Below are 16863 nucleotides of genomic sequence, written 5' to 3' on the forward strand. Positions count from 1 at the left end.
TTTTTGCTACGCTGCTTACCGATCGGATTAGATCTTTTTATATCTTGATGGAGCAGGCGATTCTGAATGTGGTGATAACAAATATGTGTATTTTTTTTAAATTGTTTTATTTTGAATGGGGCGAATAGGGGGTGATTTGAACTTTTATATTTTTTTATCCTTTTTAATATTTTTTAAAACTTTTTTTTTACTTTACATTTGCTTCAGTAGTCTCTATGGGAGACTAGAAGCTGCGATCATTTGATCATTTGTGCAACATAGAGTAGGGCTTCAGCCCTGCTCTATGTAGCAGATATGCTCACTTGCTATGAGCACCGGCTGCTGGGCGGTGCTCATAGCAATCCAGCAATGACAACCACAGGGGTCTACTGCAGACCCCAGGTTGTCATGTCAATTCTACAGTGACTGCAGTCATGTGACACGGGTACCGATTTGGACACACAGAGCTTGACAGCGGTATTTAACAGATTAACAGCCGGGGATGGATCGCGATTCCAACCGCGGCTGTTAGGGGCACATGTCAGCTGTCCAAATCAGCTGAGATGTGCTAGGAAGGATGTTAGCTCAGCGCTGGAGCCCACATCAAAGGGAGAGATACGAGATGCGCAGTACATGTACGTCGCATGTCGTGAAGGTGTTAAAGCAGCATAACTTACAAGTTTCCTTTAAACTAATAGTAGGCCCTAGTGTTGATTCTTTTAGCTAGAAAACTTGAACATTTTAAGTAAAAATGTGTCTATGTAGTTGTGTCAATTCTAATTTGATACATTGACTAGATAAAACTGTATATATAAACTGCTTTAGGCCACGTTCACACGTTCAGTATTTTACATCAGTATGTGTAAGCCAAAACCAGGAGTGGGTGATAAATACAGAAGTGGTGACGTGATTCTATTATACTTTTCCTCTGATTGTTCCACTCCTGGTTTTGTCTTACAAATACTGAGGTAAAATACTGACCAAATACTCAATATATGAACAGGGCCTAAAACAAACTATTGGCAATATTAGGAATGCAGGAATGTTTGGGGAACTACCAAGTCCTTGTACCAGTTGTTGGAGGATCGTTGGTCTGATCGTATGATTATTGCTGCACCTCCATCCAAGCTCTGGTTGTAGAAAACATTTTGCAATTGTATTTTTGGAAAACTTTATAGCATAATCCAAGTCAGCCTTCTCTCCCAGTACTTTATTTCAAATGTATTTTCCAGTTTTCTTCATATTTTCTTCAGAAACAGAAATGTCACCTAACAGAAAATATGCTATAAATATCTATTGGATTCTGTGGAGTTCATATTGCATGCTCTGCTAAAACAATCTGTCTGAGCAGATATGTATTTGTTTAATCTTTTTATATAGAACAATGTAGAGTCTGTGAATAACTGCCTTTCATAAGTCTAGTAGTTATTTTTCTAGCTGTGGTACAAAGATAAAGTGGCTTTCTGAAGGACATAAAGTGTAGGCGTCAAAGTAAAGTCTGCACTTCTATAAGCTAGCCTTCAAGCTGCATTGACACTTCAGTCTATGCTTAGTACATGGAAAAGTAAAATCATAAGGCCTTCTTCACACGTCTTGGTGATTCCTGTACAGAAAAAACTAGCACTGGCGAGATCCATGGTCCGTGTGCCATCCGTTGGTACGTATGTGACATCCGTGTATCCATTTGCTGTCCATGTGTCACATCTGTCCGCGTCTATCCGTGTGTCTGTTCGTGTGTCTGTGTGCCATGTACCAGCGCCTGGGAAAACATTACAGTTCGCACAGATCTCAGACACCGGCTGCTGAAGGCAACGCTCATCATTGTCTCTTGGTCGTGCTGAGATCAGCGCGACTAGGTTACAAGTATGGGAGTTATATCCAGCAGCAGCTGTGTGACTCCTTTGTGAAATAAAGAATTAAATTAAAAAAGAGGCTCCCACGCAATTTTCATAACCAGCAGACCTTGGTTGGGGGCTGATGTTAATAATCTGGGAAAGGGATAATACCACATAAGATTCCCAGGATGTTAGTAACAGCTCACAGCCTTCACTGGTGAATTTACAGGGACCCCAGAAAAAAATGACATAGGGACCCTGTAAATACAAGGTTGACATCAACCCCAATCCTATTATCCCACTTGCCACCACCGCAAGTGGGAAGAGCGATTCTAAGTGCCATCTTATGTATACGCCATTTCTGGGGCAGCTGAGGGCTGATGTTGACAGCCTGGTTTGGGGGGGCAATTTGTCTTACATCTTCCCAGGCTATTAAAATCAACCCACAGCTGTCTGTTTAGCCTTTGCTGGTTTGAACTTATAGGAGGGCCTGTGATGGTGTGATATGCTATGCCGATATCATTTTTGTGTATATTTCTAAATTACTTATTTTCATGGTGTTCTCTTGTATAAGGAGTTATTTGCTAATTGATGAATGGCTGTTGCTGCCATTTGATATCAGCCCCACAGCACTGTATTGTTTGCTAACATGCTAATGACACGTTGACCTAGCTTGTTGAAACAATGAGCCCCTGAGACCTTCCCCCTCCTGACCTGTGAATGAGGAGGGAGACTTAAAATATCAGGGAGGAGAGACAGCAGGTCAGAGAGAAGGAAGAGTATATGGACTATGCTATCCTCTGTCTGCTGGATTGTTGGACTTTTCTCCTGTTACTGAACTGCATTCGTGTTCTGGACTATTTTATACTTGGTGTGGCGGATTATATATGGACCTTTCGTATTTCTGCCTAAATAAAGGTCTTGGAATTGTTTACTATACTCTAGCTCTGTTGATTGTGTGATATCGGAGTAGGACCCCGTAACAGGACCCTACGTCATTTTTTTTTCTGGGGTCCCAGTAAATTCACCAATAAAGGCCAAGCAAACAGCTGTTTGCTGTTATTAATAGCCTGGAAACCTTATGGGGCATTGTCCCTTTTCTCAGATTATTAACATCAGCCTATAGCCGTGGGTTTTCCCTCTGAAGGTTATAAAAATTGTGAGGGGGCCTATGCTTTTTTTAAATTTAACTCCTTATTTACACAGGAGTTACAGTATACAGCTGCTGCTGGATACAACTCCTATCATTGTTGCCTGATTGTGCTGATCTCTGCAGAACCAGGAGACAATGATGAGAGCTCCGTTCAGCTGCCAGCGCCTGGGAACAGAGCAAACTGTACCGCTTGTTCCCAGGCACCGCTACGTGTCATGCTGATGACACACGGATGTCATCCATGTGTCATCAGTGTGCACGTGTGTGACACGCATTTTGTGCATGACAAGTCTGCAGCTTTTTCACACGGACAAACGGTCCATGTGAAATACCTGACATGTGCGCACCAACACTGAAAACAATGGGTGGGCGTGTGTCCATATTTGCAGCCCTTAAGAAATGGACCTCATATGGACACAAAAAATGGAAGTGTTAAGGGGACCATACACATAGGCAGATCCTGTTGCATTAGGGAACATGGAATATTGAGTTCCCTGGTTAGTATTGCCCCCTTACACATGTTCTAGAAAGAAGGAACAAACCAATAGGTTATCTTGTCCAATAATATTAGGCTTTGGAATGAGAACCAGATTAGAAAGACATTTTTGCAATAAATCTTCCTTCTTTCTTATACCCAATGTTGTGATAATACTACAAAAGACATAATTATGGGAGGAATCCATTGATCGGTAAACATTTACAATCTCAAAACCTCTTTTAAAAGATCACATGGTCCTCTCAAAGAAGATCGTTAATGTGTGTAATATTGTATATAGTGGAAATGTAAATCTGTCACAGAAAATGGTTTGTTTCTAATGAGGTGGTCTTTTGTAGAACTTTTACTGTAATTTATTATTCTCAATCCATGGGATGTTAGCCACCATGTTATTTACTCTAGTGATGTTCAGTAGTAAGGTGTCTTTTAATGCTTTGTTAATAGGATTATGTAGGTATGTTAGAAGGCCTCCTTCAATACTGTAAATTATTTGATGGTGCACTCAAAATCCCTGGAATTTTTATATGAGTTGTTTACAATATATGTTTAATGTTCTATGACAATGCTATAAATGATATAAACTGTCCATGGATCCTTAAAGGAGTCTATCACAAGGAAAAGGCAGTCCAATCTGCAAGCACAATGTTATAGAGCAGGGGGAGCTGACTAGATTGATATATAGTTTAGTGATAAAGGATTCATTAAAACCTGTGTTTAATCTTATAAGCCTTGGCTCGTTCTGAGATTTATGGTACAGTAGGCGGTCCTATCAGTGACCAGGAGCTTTATTTGTATAAGAGTGCATAGGTAGAAAGCTGTCAGTCACTGATAGGACTGGCCACTGGACTGAAAGTCACATAAAGAGCAGAAGCTTAATTGATAACACACAAAATACTGAATCTTTTCTCACATAATTATATATCAGTCTATTCATCTACATATGCTCTATAACATGGTGTGTTAAGATTGTATTTCATTTTGCTAGCGACCTGTTTTTTTAAGTATACACTGGGCCCGACATTATCATTTCAAATATAGTCCCATTCCGTCATTATCTTCTTCATCATCCAGTGAATTTAGAATATCTAAAACTTGTAATTCTTGTGCTCTCCATCATGATGTTCTTTGGTCTGTTTTCTTTTGACCTTCCCTCCCCCCACCAACAATCTTTCCTCCAATTCTTTCACTCTTTCATTTTAACATTTTGTTAGTCATGGACCAAGCCTTATGAATCAATTGCATGGGATCATGACTGTCAGTGAATGAGTTCCATTTAAAAGGTAAATTTTATAGGTCACAGTTAATCTTTTGTCCTTGACTCCAAAGACTTTCCAAAAACTGAGGAGTTGTCCAGATAAAAATTGACAGGCCTTGAGAGAGTTGTAACTTGAAGATCTTGCCCCAACTGAAAATCTATAATAGGATCTCCACTGACCCTGTGCCATTTACAATGATAGAGGGACCTCTGTGCCTCCTCAGGCACCAAGGTCTGGGCACAAACGCTATCCCTGCAGCCACTTTAGCCCTTGGCCCTGCCAATTGCATTCCACCCTGGTAGTTACCCAGATTTTTTTATGCACCTAAAACAAATTTACAGTATTACATTTGACAGCTCTTTGCTATTAGTCTAATTAGGAAGGGAGGCACTACTACATTACCTGAGCATCTAATAGACTGACTGGATAATTACCGTATCTTGCGTTGTCAGCTTTAACAAAACCAAAATCTAATACTCTATGTGGAAAGTAATTTAAGAAAAAAAGAAAAAAATCAGGTTCCTTGTAGTACAATTTATAAAGGTAAAAGAAGTTATCAGGAGATAGACATCTATTGGAGTGAATGCAATAGAATGTGCTGTACATTGTGCTAAGCCCTGAACTCTCCTATCTAAATACATTGCTAAGAGGGAACGAAAAATTCAATTTGCTTGTCACTTGCTTGCCTTCTTGATTAGATAATAGACACACTGATGCTCCATGGATGTAGTATATCACATCATGAAAACAATGTTAGGGGCCATTACTACTGTAATAAACAGTGGTCAGCACATTAAAATATGGTAATAAAACAGTGTAACCAGCACATACAAATATGCTTTGTATTCAAAAACAATGAGCCAAGGGAATGAATAGAAATAGCCTGAAACCACAGTATTCTCAGCACATCAAACTGTGTAAAAAAAAAAGGAAGCAGAGATTTTTTTTTATACCCAAGGCTATTTTTTATTATAGTTTATTTCCGTGTTCTCTTCTGGTCACACAAGTTTTCTTACAAGAAAATAACAGTTTTATTGTGTGTGCAATACTCACTAGATCTGTTATCTATATCTGGTTAACACTGCTACTTCTTACGGCATTGGGGTTATCTATCATGATGTGAACTCCAGCTTTCCAGGGCAAAAAATCCTCATTTTTTTAAGAATAGGACTTTGTGGTTTAAGTATATATTTATTTTATAATAATGTAGATATATATATTTCTTTTATTTTATACATTTTATATATTTTTTTGCTCTTGGTAAAACTTGAGTGTAATTTCTTGATAGTCCCCAGAGTTCTGCACATACTGTAGAGCTAATCCCAAGACATCTGTATTTGACTTTCCGTGAAGATCCTATGGCAGCCTTTGAGGATATAGAGTTACAACACAGCACACTCTGCAAGTAGTGATAGGCACATGTTGACTTCCCCATAAATTCAATATAACAAAAATCTTCTGATAAATTGCAACCCTGTTTTAAATCGACTTTTGCTTCTACCTGTCTCTGATCCCTGCCCATTGATCCTTTCAGAATAATCTCTTCGTTAGTACCCGTGCCAATGGGACAAGTTAAGAGATGGCCCATGACTGATGGAGATTCTTCATAAGATTGTTGTCTTCACAGATATCATATGAGACTTTTATGCCTATGCTGTGAATGTGGCCCATATCTGATGAGTCCTGACAAAGTTATCGTCATTACGGACATTATATGGAACTTTAATGCCTAGGCTGTGAATACCTCTAGACCAGCTATAAGGCTCACATCAACTAACACTGATGGGAGCACCCGTTTATTTCCAACTACATTTTCACAAAACTACTCCCAAATAAGACACTGACTTCTATGGCTGAATATTTATGATGAACCCGTGCTGTATGTACCTTTTATACTTTTTACCACTTTATTTTCTCGTACCCTTGCCTATGGTATTGTGTAGTGTTAAACATTTACTCCATTGGCCATTGGATTCTTCTGAAGCTCTCCCAAGATGGCTCTTTTCCATCCTTCTACATTCACCACTGCTGACAGCATAGCTGTGAATATTCAGGTATACCTCCCTCCCCAAAGTAACTAACGCCAAAGCTCAAAGCCAATAATTAACATTTGCTTTAAAACAAACAGCACTTTTTTCCTCTTAGGATGATTCTTTTTTTTTTTCAGATATAGCCATAGAAACAATAATAGACACACTTATGGATTTTTGGACAAAAGAGGGTAGGTAAAGGGCTGTGTCATTAAATAACTATGTGGATACAGATACAAAATAAACAGGCTGCCTGCAGGAATCTCTTTACTATTTTTATTTTTTTTAACAAGTCCTATTGTATGCTTGCAACCTTCCTTTGGTAGCATGGCAGCTAAGCCCTGCTAGAATTAAGATAATATGCCTGAGTTTGTTTTTTTTCAGGATTTGTAGATTGTCTTCTGAGCAGCATTGGCCCAAAGACCAATAACAAATGTATAGGCCAAACGAAACCAGTTGGAGACATTACTCACACAGTCTCTTTGCATGTGTAGGAGGCCTGGCTTGTAATGATTGTGGGACTTCCAAATAATTATGTCCCCACTTTAAAGATCAAACAATGTATAAAAACCAGGAAGGATTAGTAAGAATGCCCCATTTTGCATCTCTAGTTGGTAACAAGAATGAGTAATGAATTTTCTGCAATGTCTTTAAACGACGTTGCCCTTTGTACATGCAAAGTTGGGGCAGCATGTTGTAGGCTTGTGATAATGCTCTTCCCCCCAACTGCTTTGCATCCAGTTAACATTTATAATCCACCAATACAAGCCAATTGATCATAAGAAGCCACTTTCCTTCATCCTCCTTGTCAAATCCTCCATACACAAATAAAGAAGAATAACAGAAAGAAATGCTGGTCCTTTAGAAAGTGGTGGCAGTGGCTAAAGTACCTTCCAATGTTGGTCAGCGTACAATGACAGCTAACACCAGGAGAAAGAGCAGCAGGGACACCCTGACCCCATCACACCTGTTTTCTGCTGCCTGCTGCACACCACTTGGCATTCTCATGGACGTCCTCCGTGTACATTTAGTCTTCCTCTTTGTTGAAGGAGTGGGCATAGTGTCGAAATTGAATTTCAACTGGTAATCCGGCACATAATCCTGCAAGTCATGTGTGCTCTTCCCAGGTAGTGGTTTGGCGATCCGGTTTCGGTTTTTGTGACTGGTGCAGTTCTTACCATGTTTCCTTGTTCCTGGACGTGGATCCGGATGGGCAGCTGGCTCATTTTGGTGCAAATCTTTTCCTTTTTCCTTTGAGGAATGGTGTGAGTGGTGCCCTTTATGTGATATCTGATGTGTGGTGCTGTAAGTATGAGTCTTAATTTGGTGAAGTGACTCTGAGCCAGAACAATGAAGATAATCTTCTGCTTTTAGAGTTTTCAGGTCTCTGCCCTGCACTTTGTCCGGAGTCTCACAAATAACATTGGAGCTAGTCCCTCTAAACTTTCGTAACCATTCCCATAGGGATCTGGCTTTACAGTCGCAGTCCCAGGGGTTATCATTAAGCCTCAAAAACTCCAGAGCAGAAAGATGTGCTAAACATTCCCCTTGCATTTCTGATATGCTGTTGTTAAATAGAAATAGAGTGGTCAGCCTCTTAAGATCATGAAAAGCATTTCTATGAATGAACTGAAGTTGATTCTGATGAAGAAGGAGACGATCCAAGTTGACCAAACCTCTAAAGGTGTTTTGATGAAGGCTCCAAAGCTTGTTTCCATGCAAAAAAAGATGACTCAGGTTGACCAAATCTATAAAGATATCATCCTGTAGAAACTCAATGTGGTTGTTCTGAAGATAAAGAAATTGCAAACTGTGAAGTCCATTAAATATCCCACTAGGCAAAGAGCTGAGGCCACATTTGTACAGGTTCAAGGTATGAAGTCTAGATAAACCTTGAAATGTCTCACCTGCCAAAGCCCTCAAATAGCGATTGTCCCCAAGATCCAGTTCTTCAAGGTTGTCAAACCCTTCAAATGTCTCTGGATCAATGAAGGTAATATTGTTGCTGTAGAGCCACAGAGTGACTAAGGAAGGGCTGAAGTGTCCCCTTAGGAGCATCGTTATCTGATTGTTCTGAAGAAATATTCTCTCGCTGATTTCTGGAATCCCCTCTGGTACAGCCCCAAAGTTGTGAGCCTGACAGCTGACAGTCATTGGTGAAGGGTAACATATGCAGTTTATGGGGCATAGTGATATAAAAGGCAACTGCAGTCCAAAAAGAACCAAAAATAGATCCAAGTGACTCCCTGTAACAAGAGAGAAAACAAATAATTAATATATTTTAAAGTATGCATTAATACACATATCAATAATGCAAATATAGATGCTGCAAATGAGAAAGATGGAGAAGAAACAAATGCTAGTGTTGTTCCAGAGGGCCATTTAGCTCTTATGACATGTCTGTTTTTAGTAAGTATTTGTCCAGTCCATGAAATAAAAACACAGTTGCACTTTTCATACCCCATATTGTGCCATTCCTCTGTTATTCCTTCTGGAAATGTACTACTAATTTACTAAGAGTCTCCTAAAATTCATTTTAGGTAGATTCACCCGATTCTATTTATTCCAAATAAATTGATCTGAATCAAACTGGCGCTAAAAGATGTTTGTTAAGCTCTGATGAACCCCAAAGCATAATAAATAGTTGAATAGGGAAGGGGTGAAAAATAAACCTTATACTAACTTGTCCTAGGCTCTCATCTGATTCTCTTATGCCACCGCTGCAGCTCCCTGGTCTTCCGCATGGGTCTCTGGTGCATACGGAGTTAAGGCCAGTGATTGGCCACATGTAGTCAAGTTGGGGGTGATAAGCAGCATTTACGTCAATGACATTATGTGACCACATGAGGTCAATTACTGGCCTCAGCACAAGAGGAATGGAAGACCATCACGGAGGACCAGAGGGCAGCGGCTGCAATGGAGATGGGGTTAGGAGTCAGGGTAGGGCCTAGGATAGGCAGCAAATATAATGTATTTTGTCATTGTAACTCCATTCCTTGCTCATCCAAATTCAAAAATTTCATATGCATGAGTATCTGGAATGTTTGGGAAATTTCTAACAAATTTGATCTCTAATTACTGAAACTGGATATTACCACTCCTCTCATCAATATGCACTGTCGGACACTGAAAGCACTGGTTGCTCGGTATCATGAAAATGATAACACCCAAATCATAATTTATTCACACACTTCCAGGAGGAAAACAGATGAATGGTGCAATGCAGAGGTATAAGAAATAATGCTCCAAAATTGGTATTTAATTGAAAAACAGAGAGAGCTGAAAAGTCTTTTGAAAGTGAATCTGTACCACATCCGAGAGCAGAATGATTTTGGGGCAAAGGCGCTGATTCCAGCGATGTATCAATTACTGGGCTGCATGTTGTATTTATTTTTATAAAATCCCTGTTTTTTTCCGCTGCATATCTACCAGTTCTCTGAACGCTGAGCTCTGTATAACCCGCCCAGACCACTGATTGACAGCTTTCTCTGTACACTGTGCATAGGCAGAAAGCTGCCAAACAGTGGTGGGGGAGGAGTTATACTGAACTTATGAATATAGAGAACTATATAGCAGCAGGTTTACTAGTCCTTGAGGGATATTCTCCAGCTGATAAAACAGTGATTTTACCAGGACTATACTAAGCAGTCTAGCAAGTGATACATCGCTGGAATCAGGGTCTCTGTTTCTACATTATGCTGCTCTTAGTTTAGGTAGCAAAAACTTGGTGACAGATTTCTTTAACTACAAGTTTGTTAATCCCATTTGCAGTTTATTGGTCTACTGTTTAATAATTTTTGGTCCATAATACATAATCTATTACTTTATATAATGATAGTAATAAAAATATCACCTCTGTATATATTCTACTTTTGTAACGCAGAGGTTAAGGACATCTTAAATAATGAAATTTCCATTAAAAATAGATTGTGTTTGAAATATCATGGACTTTTATTAAAAGGTCAATTATTGCCAAACTTTACCCTCTTACTCATTATCTTTTCCTATGTGAAAAAATGTTGAATCTGACGTGCATACACAACAGAGGATTCAAGAACAGCGAACGATTACAGGCTGCACAATTATCACAATTTACCATTGAAGAAGATGAACGTAACATTTACTTATTTTTTTCCTTAGGTCGGAAGACTTAATAAGAGAGATTAAGCAATGTGAGGACTGTCATAAAGCAAGTTTCAAATGTTAATGTTAACCGAAATACTAATTTAATTAGCTTCAGTGAACTCATATAGTGAAGATGTAACTTATCAGTAATGCCATTTTTCTTTATACTAGCCTAAGGACTCCCCGCCATGGTTGTTCCATGGCTCTTTGTAAGGAGCATAATGTGGCTACCATCGGGCTATATGAACACTCCGCTGTACCTCTATGTCTCACTAATTTGGCACATGCAGGTTTCTTCCTGTCGAATTTGTGGCATCTTCTACTGTATACGTATAGCGGTATTATTGAGTTTACAGGAGAATACCTTTGTACATATGGCACCCCACTGAGCTTCATAGCAGGAGCTGCGCGGCTTCATACTAAGCTCTGCACCAATATCCAATAACCCATATAGCAATATACTTGGATAAATCTGTGAGATGACTTATGTCTAGCTTAACTGCACAGCATTTTAACAATGTTCTTGGGCGCCTTGATGGATGGAGGCAGTAAACCTTTTAATTTTTATGTTTAAGTTGCCTTAACATGACAAGACACCTCAGACCTCAATATTATGATCTATTGTTCACTATGAACGCGGTTTTTCTATAATCACAAAACATACTGTAAATCACTATAGTCTAAAGCCAGTGTTTCAACGCCAAATTGAAATAGAAAATTCATCTCTGAACCCTCCTTGAACAACAAGTCTGAGTTGATCAACTTCTTAAATCTTTATACTGACAAGGCCCCCCCCCATAGTTATATCCTTAGTGGGTAAAAAAACGAGGCGTACAAAGAGATAACAGGTGGAGGAAGAAATCACATAAAGGATAGAAACAAGGCCATACTAATCGTATCTTTTCCGTTCAAGTAATCATTTACTAAAATAAAAGTATCTATATATATAATTGTCTAAGGGTTTTTCCGTCTGTCTGTCTGTCTGTCTTTCTGTCTGTCTGTCTGTCCTGGAAATCCCACGCGCGCCTCGACCAATCAGAGACGGGCACAGCATGGCGACGATGATGTCATAATGGAAATCCCGCGTCTCTGATTGGTCGAGGCCGCCAGGCCTCGACCAATCAGCGACGGGCACAGTATCGACGTAGCTGTCATAATGATTGCCATGGCGACGATGATGTCATAAAGGTTGCCTCGACCAATCAGCAACGGGCTCAGTCTGCCGCGAATTCTGGAATCATCATTGTCAATATACTACGGGGACATGCATATTCTAGAATACCCGATGCATTAGAATCGGGCCACAGTCTAGTTTTTAATAATTCTGAGTTGTAGGTATGGAGTTAAAGTGGTGTTTCACGATGATAAGTATGACCTATCCACAGAATAGGTCATCAATATCAGATCAGTGGTGGTCCAATACCCAGCACCTACACCGATCAGCTGTTCTCAGCTCCAGCTGAGGCCAGATGTACACAGTCGTAGAGGTAAAAATCAGCACAGTTCCGTCGACTGTTTACTCAATGCTGTTGAGTGTTGCAGGACAGCACCGATCCAGATAAACCAGTGGTAGCTACCACTAAACAATTGAATGAGCTGTGCTGGTCAGATCTGCAACTGTTTACACGTGGCAGCCACCAGAACTGAGAAGAGTTGATCGGTGGGGTGGCCAGGTGTCACATCCTCATCTATAGGACCCAAGGGATCATCAATATCATAGTAGTGAAACACCCTTGTAACTTGAGATGACCATGCACCATAATCTCGCTAGAATGCAGCAGCATCATATGTAAAGGGAGAAATCTGGAGCATAGGTGCTGTTTACCAGGGGTGTACTAACAATCCAAATTACCTCGGCCAGGGTATTTAAATACATGACTTGGGCAATGAAGTCAAATTTTTCCCCAGGTGAACAAAGGCATAGCTATGATGTTGTACTGATTCCCATCACCTCCAATTGGCATAAAAGATATCTCTCTTGATTATCTTCATCCTGACTCCACCTTTTTCAGGAGAAATATCATGATAATAACCAGGTATCCAAATATCTGAGGCTCTTTCAGCTCCTATGTCTACTATTCTAACAGTCATTCCTTGCTCAGCATCAAGGCGTGCTTTGATTCATGGAGACATAGGGTCTCTAATAGGGTCTGTATTATCGACCTACAGTCAATCAAATCAATGAAACACGCTATGACTTCCAAATATTAGACCCTGCTGCAAACATTGCTCGATACCTCTGGAAAACCTATATCTTCAGCAAATTAAATCTTTAAAGTGAGTCTGCCAGAAAAAAAATGACCGTTTAAACCAAGCACAGATGCTCGATGCCCCGTTGACGTGGCTAAATAGTTCAATGCTCCTTTCCACCTACTTGTTTGCCATCCTATTTTTGGGCTGCCTTCTTCCTTGGTTGGTAGCTCTAACTTTATAGGAACCATAAACGAGCAGTGAAAGGTGTAGAACAAGTAGGTGAAAAGATGTACTGAACTATATGACCACGCCAAGGGTGCATCGAGCACGGGTGCTAGGTTTACAGTCATTTAATGCTGACAGACACACTTTAATCCACACAACAGGGACAGTCCAATAACGTATTTGCTTCCAATTTCAGCCCCCGAAAATAGGTCTTTTTTTTACGTTTTAGCTCACCATTTCTCTAATTTTAGATAAAATTACTTATTGCATTACTCAGTTTTGAATACGAAAAGATCTACTGCCCTACAAGTTCTCACTGCTATGGCAGAGAAGCCTCAGTCTGAAGTAGTAATATATCGTGAAAATGATTCCTTTATTCGGATGTACACTAAATTTAGCTCTCTTATGCCTTTAATTTCCCTTCAATCCATTTCTTATTATAAGAAGGAAACATATTTTAGATATGAAATACAGAATATCTGCAGAGGATAGTGTGCTCATTGATATTATAGCCATTTCATTACGTGCCTTGGACTCATACTAGCAGAAATGTGACACCATTTAAACAAGGATTGCTTCAGTGTCATTTCTGCTTCCAATAGGGAAATATTTTTGTATAATGAATTTTTAGCTAGTCCAGGTGATGACATCAGTATGGTTCCTATATTAGCAAAACTTGGGAACGGCTCAAGAATATATAATCAAGTGGCATCTCCATGGTGTATCTATAAGTAAGTCATTTAAATCCAAGATAGATGGTCAATTTATTTCTGTTTAGTTTTCTCAAGCTTAAAAATTCTCACAAGTGTTTATATCTTTCATCCATTCTCCACAGGTTTAGAAAAATGTCTACAGAAACTGATGGCAGAAATTATTATGGTAGCCTTGTCCTGCAGTCCAAAGACATTTAGCTAAATATTAGATAGATAGATAGATAGATAGATAGATAGATAGATAGATAGATAGATAGATAGATAGATAGATAATTAAAAAATGAAAAGGGAATAAAACATTAAACATATGCAAGGTGGGTGCAAATACCTCCAAAACAAAATATACAGATTTTGTCAGAGTGTATAAAAATGAAAAAAGGTAGGCAGCACTCCAATAGTCACCAAAACAGAAGGACTTTATTTAGCCCATGGGGCGTAGCGACGTTTCGGGTTCAAATTAACCTTTCTGAAGTTTTACATTTGAACCAAAATGTCACCACGACACATGGGCTAAATAAAGTCCTTCTGTTTTGGTAGCTATTGGAGTGCTGCGTACCTTTTTTCATTCATAGATAGATAGAATGTTTTAAATCATAGACGTGTTAATAGTTTATTTATGATGTAACAAACTGTGTCTTAACAAATCAATATTTAGTTTAATCACTCTTTGTCTTCAAAAAAGAATCAAAGCATCAATTGTTCTATGTTCCAAACACCTTGGAGAACTAACCACTAGTAATGAGCAATTTTATTTGAGTGGAATTGAATTCTACTTGAATTTTACAAAAATGTGTATTCTCCAGAAATCAGCAATATAACGGTCAGCTGCAGCCAACTTTTTGCCGAACCATGGAGGGCCGGCAATAGCTTAAAAAATAAAATTAAAGAATTTATCCACTACTTTTACACTTATGACCTATCAGCAGGATAGGTCATCAATGTCTGATTGGAAGGGTTCTAACACCCAGCACCCCTGCAGATCAGTTGTTATCAGTGTCAGCGGCGGTCCGAAGTATTCAATTGCAGAGCTGGCCATCTTCTCATAGTGGCCGCCGTAGGGTTTGAATAGGAGGCGAATGTGTGGTACCAAGCCTCGGACACTACCAGAAGATGAAGCAGCTTGACAAGGGAGTACTTCTGACCGGTGGCTGCCAACACCGATGACAACTAGTCGGCTGGGGTGCCGGATGTCGGACCCCGTCCAATCAGACATTAATGACATATCCTAAGAACAGTCCATAGAAGTAAAGTATAGTACAACCTCATTAATACTCATCTCATCATTCTCCTGTCCCACCACCTCTGTTCCTCTTCTTTTCACCTTCCTCTTCAGCCTGCTTTACTCTAGGCTGAGTCTTCCAACACCAAGGAGGCCTCTGACATCAATGGATGATGTGCAGTCACAGATCACATTGTGTTTATTTTGTTTACTTACTTACATAGCATCATTCATTCCACATCTCTTTATAGACAGCGTCATCACAATCCCCATTGGGGCTGACAATCTAAATTTCCAATAAGAATGTATTTCAAGTTTGGGAGAAAACCCAGACCCAAACACTTGGAGAAAATACAAACTCCTTGCAGATGTTGTTCTTGGTGGGATTTGAGCCCAGGACTTCAGTGCTACAAGGCTGCAGTATTAACAACTGACGCACCATGCAACCCAACTAGTGATGAGCGAGTATACTCGTTGCTTGGGTTTTGCACTCTTGGGTGGTCTCTGAGTATTTGTGAGTGCTCGAAGATTTAGTTTTTGTTGACCCAGCTGCATGATTTACTGCTGCTAGCCAGTCTGAGTACATGTGGGTGTTGCCTGGTTGCTAGGGAATCCCCATATGTATTCAAGCTATCCAGCAGCCACAAATCATGCATCTACGGCGATGAAAACTAAATCTCCAAGCACTCACAAATACTCGGAGACCACCCGAGCCTGCTTGGGAAAACCCGAGCAACGAGTACACTCGCTCATCACTAAACCCAACATATCATATGTGTCCCGAGCTGCTTACTATGCAAAGCACACTGTAAAGTCAGAGACCTCCTTGGTGCTGGTAAACCTGGCATAAAGTAAAGCAGGCAGAAGAAGATGCGAATGATGGGGAAAATTAAAAAAAATTGAAGCGTTGAGGACAATTTGGCTGGCTACGGGGGAGGTGAGCTAAGTTTAGTCATAATTCTTCCATGGGCCACTTTTGGTCAGACCTCTCGGAACAGTAGGTTGGTAGAGCTGGGGCTGGGTTCCACTGGTTGCTGTCAATTCTGAGCTGAATCCATGTAGAAAAGCCGCGGAGACACCATCATGTGTTTCTCAACGCAAGCAATGAATAGCCAGGTCTTTCACCGGGAAGGAACAACCACGGGAAGGGCAGCATCCAATAAAAGAAAACCACCTATGCCAAAACATGGTATCCATCCACAGACAGCTGTTTCGGGGTATTTGCCCCTCATCAGTGTGGAGTAGGAAACTGGCTATTAGGAGCAGTGCCTAGTGAAAAGACTATAAACATGAGGATGAATGAGAAACACGTGATGGTGTGTCAGCGGCTTTTCTACATGCATTTGCATATTTCCCTTAAGGGATGGGGGCAGTGTTCTGGATCACTGCATTGAGAAACACGTGATGGTGTCTCTGCGGTGTTGGATGTTTTGATCTCCCCGAGGTCATTCATCCTCATGTTTATAATTCTGAGTTGAAGGCATGGCTGGACTTCTTCATATTTCGAAGGGAATTAACCATAATATGTCTTCCATGTGCAGCACTAAGTTTGATGAACCGCTGTGTCCATTGTCCTCAATGTTGCTCAATTCTTGGTATCCACAATGATGAGAAATACAGGCATATAGCTGTCCCTTAT

The 16863-nt window shown here is 40.0% G+C and overlaps 1 protein-coding gene across 1 annotated transcript in view; it reads right to left on the minus strand.

Annotated features, from left to right (window-relative positions):
* Positions 1-5661: 5661 nt before the first annotated feature.
* The window catches only part of RTN4RL1 (reticulon 4 receptor like 1), a 254431-nt gene continuing 243229 nt past the window's right edge, over positions 5662-16863 (minus strand). The window contains exon 2 of the mRNA XM_077294482.1: positions 5662-8995. Within this exon, the coding sequence (XP_077150597.1) occupies positions 7653-8995 (1343 nt within the window). The 3' untranslated portion in view covers positions 5662-7652. The remainder of the gene's footprint in view (positions 8996-16863) is intronic.

This window comes from Ranitomeya variabilis, chromosome 3, assembly GCF_051348905.1.
Source record: "Ranitomeya variabilis isolate aRanVar5 chromosome 3, aRanVar5.hap1, whole genome shotgun sequence".
Lineage (NCBI taxonomy): Eukaryota > Metazoa > Chordata > Amphibia > Anura > Dendrobatidae > Ranitomeya > Ranitomeya variabilis.